The 15,467-nt window shown below is 44.2% G+C and overlaps 1 protein-coding gene across 1 annotated transcript in view; it reads right to left on the bottom strand.

Annotated features, from left to right (window-relative positions):
- FARSB (phenylalanyl-tRNA synthetase subunit beta) overlaps positions 1 to 15,467 on the bottom strand; it is a 64,984-nt gene that overhangs the window by 33,137 nt on the left and 16,380 nt on the right. The window contains exons 13-15 of the mRNA XM_083178074.1: positions 5,945 to 6,025; positions 5,391 to 5,483; positions 4,434 to 4,551 (exon numbers count right to left, since the gene is read on the bottom strand). Of these exons, the coding sequence (XP_083034200.1) occupies positions 4,434 to 4,551; positions 5,391 to 5,483; positions 5,945 to 6,025 (292 nt within the window). The remainder of the gene's footprint in view (positions 1 to 4,433; positions 4,552 to 5,390; positions 5,484 to 5,944; positions 6,026 to 15,467) is intronic.

A 15,467-nucleotide genomic window follows, 5' to 3' on the forward strand; every position in this document is an offset into this window, starting at 1 on the left:
AGCTGGTTGTCACTAGCCAGTGACAACAGCAGCAAGATACAATATTTATTTTGTGGATAGTTACACTGGTAGGTAACACAACAAGTGGCGTCAGCAAACCGGAGTTATTTACTGCGATATATGTAACGGCAGCAGTGGCAGCAAACTGGATACCCAGATATCAGCTGGTTGTTGTCACTAGCCAGTGACAACAGCAGCAAGATACAATATTTATTTTGTGGATAGTTACACTGGTAGGTAACACAACAAGTGGCGTCAGCAAACCGGAGTTATTTACTGCGATATATGTAACGGCAGCAGTGGCAGCAAACTGGATACCCAGATATCAGCTGGTTGTCACTAGCCAGTGACAACAGCAGCAAGATACAATATTTATTTTGTGGATAGTTACACTGGTAGGTAACACAACAAGTGGCGTCAGCAAACCGGAGTTATTTACTGCGATATATGTAACGGCAGCGGTGGCAGCAAACTGGATACCCAGATATCAGCTGGTTGTCACTAGCCAGTGACAACAGCAGCAAGATACAATATTTATTTTGTGGATAGTTACACTGGTAGGTAACACAACAAGTGGCGTCAGCAAACCGGAGTTATTTACTGCGATATATGTAACGGCAGCGGTGGCAGCAAACTGGATACCCAGATATCAGCTGGTTGTCACTAGCCAGTGACAACAGCAGCAAGATACAATATTTATTTTGTGGATACACTGGTAGGTAACACAACAAGTGGCGTCAGCAAACCGGAGTTATTTACTGCGATATATGTAACGGCAGCGGTGGCAGCAAACTGGATACCCAGATATCAGCTGGTTGTTGTCACTAGCCAGTGACAACAGCAGCAAGATACAAAAGTGGATACACTGGTAGGTAACACAACAAGTGGCGTCAGCAAACCACAGTTAAAAATTTAATTACTGAGTCTGCGATATCTAACGGCAGCCAGTGGTGTCAGCAACAACAACAACTTAATTATTTTTTTTTATATTTTTATATATTTTTAATTTTTTTTTATTTTTTTTTATATACTCTGAGAGGTAGGTACAAGGTAGTGGCACTGGCAACAACAGAGGTGACTGCCTGGTAGGTGTTTACAACCATATAACAGGTAGCCAGGCAGCACAAAAACCCTCTCTGGCAGCACAATAAAAATTATTAAACCCCCCTCTGTCTGTAGTATTCTGTAGCAGGCTAGCAGCAGCAGTGACACAATTAGAGATGAGCAGGCTATAGCAATAAAGAAAGAAAACCCCCTCTGCGGCAGTACAATAAACCCCCCTCTGTCTGTAGTATTCTGTAGCAGCAGCAGTGACACAAATTACAGATGAGCAGGCTACAGCAATATAGAAAAAAAAATCACTCTCCAGCAGCACAATAAAAATGATTAAACCCCCTCTGTACTTGCAGCTCTTTAGCAGCAAGCAGCACAGTGACACACACAACGCTCCAGCAAACCCCCCTCACGGAGCAATAAATAAAACCCCCCTCTCTGGCAGCACTGCTGCCTGCTCTGCGTCGCCCCACAGAATGAAGATGGCGGCGGCGGGTCCCGGCTTTTATGTAATCCGGATCTCGCGAGAATCCGACGTCACCAATGTGACGTCGGGCCTCGATTTCGGCTCCGGGCCTGCGCGGGAGTCCGCGGACGTCCTGGATCCGGATTCGGATTCAGGACGTCCGTGTGGATCCGGATCTCGGAGATCCGGACCCGCTCATCACTAGTTATTAGCCAAATGAATGAAATAGAATTGACAAATTGGACACTACTTTGAGCTTGTTATCCATTATGGTATAATAAAGAAATCTGAACTGCAGAATGTCTATAAATACAGTGTAGACCAATTTATCTGTGTACATTAGATTCTATCTTCCTGTGTGTTTGGTACATATACATACAAGTAAACCACAACCTGACACACAAATGGGGGGAACCTAAAACACATATTTGGTCTACATTGTACTTCTATATGATCCTATACAAGAACAGATGAACAGACCTAAGCACTCTACAGCGCTAACAAATCAGCTAACCAACAAACACAGGTTATAAACCATTCGGCTTATTTTTTTTTAAAACAGGCCCATAATAATACAGACTCAAATACCACTATTCTCCATGCATTACAAGTTGCATTATACAAATCATGTGACCTCTGTAGCACTGGCCGTCATTTCTGTGACCATTAAATCGCATCTTTTTTTGCAACATCTTTTCTGCTGATTACAATATGCCTATATTCAGCTGTATCGGCATAAGAAATGTAAAATTATAGTATTTTTCTAGATAAACAGTGTAATGTAGCATTTCACACGCACTCACATACTGAATATAGTATTTTAATCAGCAGAAGCTATTTCTACATGTGAAAAAGTTGTTAATAAGTTGATTATTGAATAGAATGTGATTTAGAACTCAAATATCCGGTCAGCTGGTAGTTTATTATTTTGGGCGTGCAATCTGTGGTTTGTTTACTATGTCTATGTGGGAAAAAAAATCAATACTTGTTCTGATGTTCTAAAGTCGGTCGGAGTTTAAAGGCCCCCTTACATTTGTCCGACTTGTCATAACGACAAGTCGGACCCGATTGTCCCAGCAGCTCCCCGGGACGGATCACATGCGATGGCACTTCATGTGCCAAGTTTTGCATGTGATAAATCGCATGCGATTTATCACATGCAACTCTCGGGGAGCTGCAGGGACAATGGGAGCGGGGGACAGCAGCGGGGATATGCACGCAATCAGAGAGCGGGCGGGGAGGGGGGGGGGGGAAGGGGGGCAATCAGGGAGCCGGGCAAGAAGCCGCTGGGCAGGGAGCAGGGGGGGCGGCGGCACAGAGTACCAGGGAGCCGGGCAGGAGAAGATGATGCAGCAGCAGCGCGAGTGGCACGAGCACTTCCAAAAAAAGAAAAACCCCATACAAATGCATAGGAAGCCATTGATTGGCTGAGACCTCTCTCAGCCAATGAGCGATTGGCTGAGAGAGGTCTCAGCCAATCGCTCATTGGCTGAGAGAGGTCTCAGCCAATCAATGGCTTCCTATGCGTTTGTATGGGCTTTTTTTTTTTGGAAGTGCTGCTGCTGCAGCGTCTTCTCCTGCCCGGCTCCCTGGTACTCTGCGCCCCCCCTGCTCCCGCTGATGCTGCCCGGCTCCCTGCGCCTGATCCCTCTGCTCTGGTAGGTCCCCTGTTGCGGGGGAGCACGGCTCCGGGCAGCACATAAGATTTAACAAATCTTATGTGCAGCCCGTCCGACCTCCCGTCTCCGATCCGATGCGCACGGGGCCGCGCATAGGGTCGGAGGGGATGTCTCCATATGCGATTTGGGACGATTTCACGGCCCGATTCATCCGAATCGGGCAAAATCGCGCCCAAATCGCATAATGTAAGGGGGCCTTTACACTGAAGCTAACAGCAAACACATTCTCTTAGGTCAGTGGTAGCCAACCCTAGCCCTCGAGAGCTACCAACAGTGCACATTTTCCAGACAACCTAGCTGCTGCACAGCTGCACTCATTAATCACTGACACAATTTAAAAGATACACAGATGGAGCTAATTAGCTCACTTGTGATTCTGTGAGGAGACCTGCAAAACATGCACTGTTGGTAGCTCTCGAGGACTAGGGTTGGCTACCCCAGTCTTAGGTCTTTCATATATCTTGTAATGAATAAGATTCAGGTTTAGCTGGTCAGAATGTTCGTGCAGCCAATGGATGAAACTGCCTGGCTCCTAGAGATTTATATTGCTCAGCTTTTCACAGTTATATATGGAGTTGCATAGCTGGAGCTGTACCTCAGAGGTATTACTAACACCCCTTTTACACTAGTTCCCATGCACCGGAGGGACCCCCGATGCTGACTGTCCATTCGCCGCAGGAACTTCGCGGCTGCGGGGGGAGGTACAGCAGCAGCGGCGCACATCATCCCCTCCGGCTGCGACCTCAGGCTGACAGGTACCCCCACTTCCCCTCAGCAGCCGCAGACAACCCCCTTCTCCCAGCACCTGGGGACAGCAGCTGGACCATTTACGCCGGCCTTTACACGGGTCCTATTCGGGTTCTACCCAGGTCAGGACCTGGGTAGAGGACCCGTGTAAATGGACACAGATATACTCCATTTACACCGCCGATGATCCGGGTCTGACCCGCTGCTGACCCGGATTTTTCGGCGGTGTAAAAGAGGTATAAGAGAAGCCTTGATATCACCTGGTGACTTTATCCACATCCTTGCAAATATATGCAACCAAGATCCCTGAATTTTCATGAACTGTTCAAGTATTATTGCTGTTACTTTGTGTCCTGGTGGAAAACTTTTCTCCTGTTTCTTGTTTAGTATAACTACTTCTTTCATGCACCTGAGAAGCATTACATATCTGACTGAGCAGCTCCCATTTTATAGCTTGTGTAATCAATCTGGTATTGCCTAGTATTTACCTCGAGTGGGGTCCTTTGTTACCACATCGGAGATCTCAAACAACTTTATGGGAAGAGGCATCTTGCGGTTGGCAGCAATAGTCTTCAGCAAGCCAGGCAGTAAGGTCGTGCGAGCCACCTGATCAATATTATACAAGGTCAGAGGTTTGGTAACAGAATGTATTTATGACAGAATATATAATCTATTATCTATATAAAAAAAAAAAATCATACACACACACACACACACACTACATCTTGACACACCATGGTGTAGATTAATGGTGAAGAAATAACCCTTAAGAACTCGCATGTGCTGCTGGTGTACTTTCTTGAAAAATCTTCCCAGAATATTTTCTTGCTGGACAACATTATGCGGCAGGCAGAGGAGGGGTGCAAACTGGGAGGGGGTACAGACGAAACCTTACCACAGCAGGTAATCAGCAGTCCATCTTACAACCCTCCCATCTCACTTAGGGCCAAATGCACCAAGCTTCAAAAAGTGATAAACAAACAGCTACTGTCATTTTTCACTTCGGAGCCGCACTGAGCTGACGTTTCCATCGGTGCGGAGTGTCTTTAGGCCATATAACTGCCAGACAGCAGAGATATTTTGCCAGGCAGATCGCCCGAAAAATATATAGTGTTGGTAGAACACTGATCAATAATAAAGAGAACAAATATTTTGGTCATTCTGGGTAGATTTTTTTCATGTTAGATGGAGCAAAAAGACCAAACCCACAAGAAATAACAGCTTAGAAAAGCCTTGGGTTAGTAAATCTAGCACCAAGTCTTCAAAAGAAAACCTCTCCAAAAAATAATAATAAAAAAAATACATAATTTCTGTGGATTCAACATAAAAATATATGGATATTAATGTTGAAATGTGGCCAATGCAAAAAGTGTAAAACCAGGCTCAGCACGTGGGTGAGAAATCCCTTCAGCAATGGAAGTGTTAAGGATCATAAGATGACTGACCTGGAACTCCGTCGTCTTGGGATTTGCAATGTGCGCTGCATTAGTGGAGGAGACAGGGATTCCCAGTTTATCAGCAATATCTTCAATCGAGCACTGCAGTTACAACACATGAATAAGAGGGTCAGACATTGAGGTATTAAGCCTGGTAAAGTGATAAAGAGAAAGTTGATAACGCACCAGTCAATCATCTGTGTTTGAAAAATGACAGTAAAGAGTTGATTGGGCTGGTGAGTTATCTTCTTAAGGTGCCCATACACGGTACAGTTATTGTATACAATTTGGACTAGATTGCATCCCATCGCATAGGTTTTGCAGTGCAATGAGATGAGATCTAGTACAAAAAGTATGTGCAGCACGTACTTTTTGTGCTGTGCGATGAGATGTGTGATGGGAGCACGCATCTCATTGCACCCAGCAATTGTACCAAGTATGGGACCCTTTACACTTTATAAATGCTTCAACACCACTTTATCACTTTACCAGGCTTAATACATCTGATCCTAAATGCCAAAATGGCAGAAAAGATGATAGCCAAACTATATATCCCTGCATACCAAGGCGAAGGTCAGGGCTTCTGTAAATCCAGCTGCGGCCAGGTCCTGACGCAATAATTCTGTCAGTTTATTAATTGGAAACTAAGGAAAAACAAAACAATAAGCACCGGTTAGGTGTACATAGAGGCATGCATTGAGTAGTATGGGGACATACCCACATTTTTTTTTTTTTTTTTAATTAAAACATTTTTATTACACCTATCCCAAAGTTAAGCCTCCGATACACTACTGCGACCTCTCCCCTGTAGAAGTCGCAGCCAATCACTCTGGAGCCACCGAGGACCTTCCTAGAATCGGGTGAAAAGCGGCCAAATCGGACAAATGTATGACCAGCTTTAAAGAGTACAGTTGCCAGTATTATAAGAGCAAGAAAAAAAAAAAAAGAGCAAGGAATAACATGGCCAGCCGAAAAAAAGGGATAATTGCTTAGTTACATAGTAGTTTAGGCTTAAAAAAAAAAAAAAAAAAAAAGACTTTCGTCCATCAAGTTCAATCTTTGATTAGAGGGTATGTTCTATTTGTTATATCCCTATATATAGTTTGTGTATTTTGATTCATTTGGGACAAATTACGATTGCTGATTCAACAACGAAGAAACTTTTCATTAATACAAATTGGAGAAAATAAAAATACATAACCAAGAAAATAATAAATATGAGATAAACTTTAACCCCTTCCCGACATTTGACGTACATTTACGTCATGGTCGGGACGTACTTCCCGACACATGGCATAAATGTACGTCATGCCATTTAACTGTCACCGCGTCTATAGACGCGCTGACAGAGGGACGATGTCTGCTGTCCTTGACAGCAGACATCTTCCCTCATTGCCCAGGGAGGGCAGCGATGCCCCCACCCATCGGCGATCGCTGTGATTGGCTGTTCAATGTGAACAGCCAATTACAGCGTTTTCTGTGTACCGGCGAATAACGTTCGCCGGTGACACAGGGATCGGTGGTGATTGGTGCTGTTAAGTACAGCACCAATCACCACGGGGTGTAAGGGTGTCACTGGTGGTCACCCCACCTCACCCCACCTGCCCCCAAAGGCTGTGATTGGTCCGTCGGACCGACGGACCAATCACCGCCAATACACCTCAAATGAGGTAACAGAGACAGCCCTGCAGCCGCCATTCCGGTCAGGAACAGCGTGCAGAGCGGTCTCCGTGCCCATCTGTGCCCTATACTGACCTGATCAGCGTTGGTGGCATCCGTGCTGCCAGCTATTGGTGCTTCCTGGTTGCTTCCTGGTTGCTCTTGCTTCCTGTCTGCTTGTGCTGCTGCTGCAGCGTCATTGTGTCAGAGATATATATATTGTGTGCTATAATTTTGTATCTGCTGCCCCCTGCTGCCCCCCTTTTGTGCTGATCAGTATAAACTAACTGATCAGCACCTTTTTTGGGGTGCAGGGTTATTTTTTTTTATATATATACCCTGTCAGGTTGCACCCACAGTTGTGTGCCTGCTGCCCCTCACTGCTAATCAGTGTTGCATCACTGATCACCAGTTGTTTTTTTTTGGAGAGTGCTGTGGGTTTTTTTTTTTTTATTGTTTTTACACCCACGGTGCTTTTGTGGGTGTCCTGTGCCCGTTGAGCGCTGATCAGTGATGTACATCACTGATCAGCATTTTTGGCACAGGGTTGAACTAATTTTTTTTTTTTGATCAAATTTCTGTTGCCTTTGACTCAGCAGTTATTTTTAATTTTTTTTTTTTGGAGAGTGCTGTGGGGTTTTTTTTTTAAATTGTTTTTACACCCACGGTGCTTTTGTGGGTGTCCTGTGCCCGCTGAGCGCTGATCAGTGACGGACGTTACTGACCAACATCTGTGCTCAATTTTTGGCGCAGGAGCTTTTTTTTTTTTCTTACACGTGTTAAAGCACTACATACACACTACATATCCCCGTGTTGAAATAAAGTTTGTACCCCCCCCTACACTATACACGTGTTGAAACACTACACTTAAAAATAATAAAAATGTCCCAATCATCGCAAAGACTGTTTTCAGCGGAGGAGGCATATGCCCTTCTTGCCTCTGACACTGACACAGCCAGTGAAGTAAGAGATGAATTGGCATTTGTCTTAAGCTCCTCTTCCTCCTCTAGTGCTGAGGGACCCCCTCAAAGACGCCCCCGTAGAGCAGCTGAGACCCCCCCCCCCCCAATGATTGATCTCGTATGGACCCCACCACCAGACAATTTTGAGCCCCAGGTTCCTGAGTTTTTGGCCAACCCAGGAATCCAATTTGATAGTACAGGCCTCAAAGAAATTGACTTTTTCAAAGTCTTTTTCTCTGATGATTTTATAAATTTAATGGTGGACCAAAGTAATTTATATGCCCAGCAGTTTATTGCCCAAAACCCCACGTCATCATTTGCTAGGTGGACCCCTGTAGATGCAGTAGAGATAATGACGTTTTGGGGTCTGGTGTTACATATGGGCATAGTTAAAAAGCCAGAAATTAGGCAATATTGGAGTACAGATGTTCTGTACAGCACCCCACTTCATCGTATGGCCATGACCCGGACTCGTTTTGAGACGATCCTTAAATTTTTGCATTACAACGATAATGCACAGTGCCCACCCAGAGATGATCCCACCTTTGACCGGCTATTCAAAGTCAGGCCGGTCATTGATCATTTCAGCGCCAAATTTGCTGAGATGTACATCCCCCAAAAATTCATTTGTGTAGACGAGTCACTTATACATTTTAAAGGAAGGGTTAAATTCCGCCAGTACCTTCCCAATAAGAGGGCAAGGTATGGCATAAAAATGTATAAGCTGTGCGAAAGTACCTCAGTGTACACCCACAGGTTTAGGGTATATGAAGGGAAGGACACAAGAATTGAACCGCCAGAATGCCCCCCCTCCCTCGTAGGTGTTAGTGGAAAGATTGTCTGGGATTTAGTGCACCCCTTCCTGGATAAGGGTTATCACCTCTATGTGGATAACTTTTACACCAGCATCCCCCTGTTTAAGGCCCTTGGTTCAAGAGGTACAGCAGCTTGCGGTACTGTGCGCAAGAACCAAAGAGGCCTCCCAAAAACGCACGTTGCCCAATTACTGAGAAAGGGTGAAAGCAGGGGAATATGCACCGAAAATATGTTGTTGGTCAAATATAAGGACAAGAGGGATGTCCTTATACTGACAACAATTCACGGAGACAGTACCACCTCCGTCCCTGTACGAGGTACCAGTACCCACACCTCAAAACCTATTTGTATCCTAGATTACAATAAGTACATGGGCGGAGTGGATCTTTCAGATCAGGTACTGAAGCCGTACAGTGCCCTGCGGAAAACAAAAATATGGTATAAGAAGCTGGCCGTGTATATCATCCAGATGGCACTGTATAACGCTTACGTACTATTCCGTTCTACCAGCCAGACGGGGACATTTATGCACTTTCAAGAGGAAGTCATAAAGGGCCTAATATTTGGGAACCAGCAGGCAGAGGGCCCCAGTACTTCTAGTACTGGCCCCAGTACTTCTAGTACTGGCCCCCGTATTGTATCAGGGCAGCATTTTCCTAACGAAATCCCCTCCACTGGAAAAAAGGGCAGGATACAAAAAAGGTGCAAAGTTTGCTATAAAAAGGGAATACGAAAGCAAACTATTTTCCACTGTGAAACTTGCCCCGACAAACCCGGCCTATGTATGAAGGAGTGCTTTAAAATATACCACACATCTATGGATTATTAGGTTCATCATTTCACCGGGCTTCGGGGGTCTTGCTAATGCGACATAGCACCCACCATTCATTCCACCAGAATCTGTGCTGCAAAATCCAAATATCACTCCTTCCCTTCTGAGTCCTGCCATGCACCCAAATGGTATTTTTTGGTCACATATGAGGCATTGCCGTACTCGGGAGAAATTGGGGCACAGATTTTGGGGTGCTTTGTCTCCTTCATTCCTTGTGAAAATGAAAAATTTTGAACCAGAACTGCATTTTTGTGTAAAAAAAAATGTAATTTTTCATTTTCACATCCCAGTTGTACCAAAATTGGTGAAACCCCTGGGGGTTTGAAATGTACACTATACCCCTAGATGAATTCCCTGAGGGGTGTAGTTTGCAAAATGGGGTCACTTGTGGGGGGGTTCCTAACTTTTAGCATCTTATGGTGACTAGAAACCTACATGGTGCCTAAAAAATAATCTCATAAAAAGGAGGCTCCAAAATCAAGTAGGTGCTCCTATTATGAAGCCTGTGGTTTGGTCAACGTGCACACTAGGGCCACATATAGGATATTTATGAAAACAAAAGAATTGGGGGAATCAATTTTTAGTCACATTTCTCTAGTAAAATCTACTGTGTTCCTTAGAAAAATGTATTAAAATTGAAAATCTGCAAAAAGAAATAAATTTTGAAATTTCACCTACACTTTGTTTTAATTCCTGTGAAACACCTCAAGGGTTAACAAACTTCCAAAATGCTGTTTTGAATACTGTCAGGGGTGCAGTTTTTGAAATGGCATCATTTATGGGGGTGTCTAACATACAAGTCCCTCAAAGTCACATCAGAACTGAACTGGTCCCTAAAAAAATCAGTGTTTAAAATTTTCTTGAAAATTTGAGAATTTGCTATTCATATTTTAAGCCTCCTAGTGTCCAAAAAAATTAAAAGGAGGTTGAAATAATGATGGAAACATAAAGTATAGATATGGTCTATGTTAGTTATTAACTATTTTGAGTGGTATGATTATTTGTCTCACAAGCAGAAATTTTTTTTACGACATTTTGGTATTTTTCACAAAAAAACACAGACTGTATCGACCAAAATTTACCACTAACTTGAAGTACAATGTGTCACGAGAAAACAATCTCAAAATCACTGGGATAAGTAAAAGCAAAAAAAAGTTATCCCCACTTAAGTGATACATGTCAGATTTGAAAAAAAGGGCTCTGTCAGGAAGGCAAAAACAGGCTGCGTCGGTAAGGGGTTAAAGAAAGGAGGGAACACAACACCATCCTTCAAGGGAACACCTCTAACCTACACATAGGACATTAATAAAAACCAAGTCAATTATAACTGAATAGGCTCATCCTACAGCAAAATTCTGGTGTCATACAAACCCGTACATTGAAAACCGGATTTAACCTGCAACAGTGTGGATGTTGGCAGGATGTCCACAAAGCTTTCCCATAGTTTGAAAACATTCTGAACTCTAGCCTAATTTTATGCAATAAGGCCGCCAGCCAATCTGTTTTAAAAATGAAAAACAACAAATGCCTTCTTGAAATAGAGAGAACTTAGGAGGGTTGGAAGAACTCCAGTGCTGGAGTATGGCTTTATTCACAGCAGCAGACAAGTGGGGCCCCCTGCTGCCTGGTATACATAGACCCCAGGGAGACATACAGTATTTGTATGGCTTACATATAAAATAAAGTTAAACATCCCTTCAACACATCTACTCTGTATGATAAAATACCAGATTAATAGTATGCCACAAATAAAATAGTACTTCTTAAATATTCACCCTGTAATTTACTGTAGCAATTATATTTTAGAATCGCACCTTGCAGTACATATATAAACGCTTGTACAATTTTCTTTGTACTAATGTACATTTTGTTGCTTGATTGTTTATTATTTTGTATAAGAACATTGGCACTGCTGACAGGAGACGAGGGGACGGGGCTTTGACATTATATACAATGACCACATTTCTTGCCTTATACAAATGCACCAATTATCATGAAGGGCGGGCATATTAGCTGCCACACACTGCCCAGACTGCTGCAAGCTGACAGTTACCAGGGGAGGGGGGGGGGGTGCAGGGCAGGAGCGGAGGAGGGGTTTGTAGGCCAGGTACCAGGGAAGGGGGAGGACCAGTGAGGGATCTTAAACACTGTTTAAGGACATTTCTCACTACCCCCCCAAAAAGGCTCTAAAAACAGGAAGGACACTGCTTTTTACCCGTTTAACAAATACCGAAATTTGTTAAATGGGTAAAGCACCCTGGAGCTTTCCCACTGCAGCTCTACCCGTTTAAAAAGGATTTTAAAATAATGGCAATTTACCGTTTAAGAGCGTTAGTGGGAAAGGGGTATAAGCCAGCTAGTGAAAGCCTATACAGGGGAATTGTCCCTAATTGTTGTGTTCACTGGGGGGACAGAGGCAGGTGGGAAGTATGACTATTGGCATGTGACAAATTTAACACCCCAGGACATAGGCTACCCAACCAAAGGATACAATGATAACTCACCTGGGCAGCCACAGGGCCAGCGCCACCACTAGGCAGCATTAGGCATTTGCCTAGGGCACTGGCCACTGGAGGGCTGCAAGGAGCAGGAAAGAAGCAGCCTCCCCCCCACCCCATTAATCATTCCAGCCGGCACGGGGCAACCACCCTGCCTCCCCTCTCCGTGCAGCAGGTTAGCGCCCATGGGTAGCACGCCCACCCCTGGAGCTGGTGGCACCTCTCCCCCGTGTAGCTGGGAAGAACTCCCTGAGGGGAGCAGGCAGGCTTGGCCGCGTACAGCAACCCCCGCCCCTGGAGCTAGGTAGTAGCTGCGAGTAGCACAGTACCCCAGTGGAGCAGGTTTGGTCGCAGTTGGCACCCGCCAGGCCATTGCCGAGTACCTAGAAACCGCCGTGCCCTGCCTTCATTCTGTTTCGACTTCGGTGCTCAGTGGTAGTGCCTGTGACTCCCCTCTGCGCAGCTGATGTTCAGAGAAGCAGCCGCTGGCAGGTGAGGGGAGCAGATCCTCTCAGGCTGTTCTCGCCTGAGAGGAGAGAAGTGCATTGGTAGCGGCGCTCTCTTCAGCCACTGACACAGATTTCTCTATGGTGCAAGGTAAAGTGGCAGGGAGCTTGTGTATCCATGAGCTGGGGTGTGTGTGTAATGGTGTTTGTGCCTCCAATGTCTGCCTATAGGATGGGGTGGGCAGGAGGGGACTCAAAGTAATGCCTACCACCATGACTTGCTGCTGGGGATGACTGCGATGCCTTGGATATCTTTCTATGGGTGGGGGTGGGATGAATGTAATGTCTTCCTTTGGGGGGGGGGGGGATCAATGTGATGCTTGCTATGTCTTCCTGTTGGGTAAGGCATACTTCAGACATCCAGTCTGTCTTTGGGGGGTGCTGGGGGACAATGAATATTGAATATGATGCCTATGGTGTGGGGTGGTGTGAGCTACAAATTTTATATCTGCGTATGTGGGGGTGGGGGGTATACATTTGATGCCTGCGATGTCTGTTTATATGGTGTTTTTTGCCTAGGGGGGGTTATGATGGTCTCTCTGCTGTCTGTCTATTGTGGGGGTGACTGTGTCTTCTGTTATAGGTGAAGGGTGTAGGTGTACATACAGTATGTCTGACTAGTTGTAGTGGGGGGGGGAGTGTTTCAAAGTATTTGCCTAGGGTGCTAAGATACCTTACACTGGCCCTGGGCAGCCGGTAATTGAATACCCCCCTGTGCATGGTCATACAGTATTAGCGCTATAACTGAGACGCTGGAGAACTTATCTACACATGGAATCTCCAACACACCAGAAAGCCACCTGGGCACACCTGCATTTTTACAGTCACTACCAGTTTCCTGTTGCTTCCTGCCAATTGTATGCAAATTAATACTCAACTAGTTAAAAGTCCATCAAAATGACAGCTTCTGCAATGTACTCTCTCTTTGAGCTGTGACAGCTTTTAGCCCACAAATCATCACCCCACCCCAGTCCCTACTGTCTCCTACCACCAAGCTCTGTCTTCACAGCTCCTTCTGTCCATATCCATCAAGATTGAAGCAGATCCGTGTCCCTGCAAAAATTGCTTTCATTTTCTGTTGTGATATCTTTTAGCACACAAAAGAGCCATTTGGTCCTTTGAGTGGCCTCTAGTGGTCAGTGGTGGCACCACTTCACCTAATAGATGTGAGGAGTAGTTAGCATTTTAGGTGTGTGTTCACAATCAAAATTCCATTACAGCTCACATGCATTGTGCAGACCAACGATAAGTACTCAACTGTGTGAAGAGTGTGCAACTAAAAAACAGACCCAAAGTAAAAAATAAAAATAATAGATCACTAAATCCTTTAAACTGCTGTAATAGACATGTAGCTTAGCTCTGAAAGGGTTTAGAATTCACAGATAAAATGTCACTTGTAGCTGTGGTCTATGTGACGACAGCTGTGACTGATTAATGATGACACTAAGAACATTTCTATAACAGTTGTGATGAATACGGCACTGACTAGTAGGCACAGTGAGCAACACGTTATGCTCAACAGTGTAACGTGAACGGCCATCGTTCGGTTAAGCTGGTATGCTGCCAAATGGCTTGATTTTCTGACCGATAAAGAAAAATGCAGCATCTGTAAAGACTTGGTCATAGATTATGTAACATTTATTTGGAAAAAATAAATTGTTTATTAAGAAAAAAAGCACACGGCAATTCTGGAAAGAGGTCCCATCCTAGTCCATAAATCGTAGGAGAATAAAGAATTCATATAAAAGGAATATAAGCAATCCCGACATTATCTTGTTGTTTTGTTCCAATTCAGGAGACTAGTCACCTAAAGGTGGCCATGCATTGTACAATTTGGCCACTTTTCACCAGATTCAGACGGATTGGGCTGAGAAATCGGGTGAAAAGTAGCCAAATCGGATGTGTTTGACATCGGGAAAAATCAAATGCGTAGTCGCATAAGTGTATGGGAGCCTTTAATCCAATAGGTGGAGAAAGAAAGGGTGGGAGACCCGCACCATATAATGGGTAAAAATGATGTATCTGTGGATGGATAAATACCCGCCTGAAAGGAATCTTATCCAAATATATTTCCTTACTAGCTAGGGTGCTCTCTACTGATTCACTATTATGCAATACGAACAAAGAAGAAAAAAGAAATCATTTAAACTAGGACGCACTCCTCATCCACATAGTCTCTTGGGACTTAAAAAACCAACATACCTAGAACTAGGTGTATATTTTATTGGTATAGATTCTTAATAACTAGCAGGCCAAATATAATAAATAAAATTTAGTATTGTGAACATTAAATGATGGCCTGCTAGTTATTAAGAATCTATACCAATAAAATATTATACCTAGTTCTAAGTAGGTTTGTTTTTTAGGTCCCAAGAGACTATGAGAATGAGGAGTGCGTCCTAGTTAAACTGATTTCTTTTTTCTTCTTTGTTCGTAATCCAATAGGTGGTTAAGCCCATTTATTCAATAGCAACTGGGATATGTACACAGCACATCCCAAGTTGTAGGATAGTTCCTCCTCTGCAATCAGTGCATACACTGAGCTAGGACAGTCCAGGAGACTAATATGGTCTCGTGCTGCTCTGCTGTGTGCAGCACAACGATATCATCAGTGTTCCGTAACCTGTACAATCCTGGCAATACACCACATGTGACACACATCAAAAAAAAGAGACCAACCAAACCACAAAGTAATATAAAGACTTTGGAAATGCACAAAATAATTCTACCTCAGCACAGTATGGCAACGAGCAATCTGTTTAGAAGAGAAAATTTGATGTTTACATGGCAGGAGGTGAAGACACTAGTGGTGT

This window comes from Crinia signifera, chromosome 3, assembly GCF_055691185.1.
Source record: "Crinia signifera chromosome 3, ASM5569118v1, whole genome shotgun sequence".
NCBI classification, from domain to species: domain Eukaryota; kingdom Metazoa; phylum Chordata; class Amphibia; order Anura; family Myobatrachidae; genus Crinia; species Crinia signifera.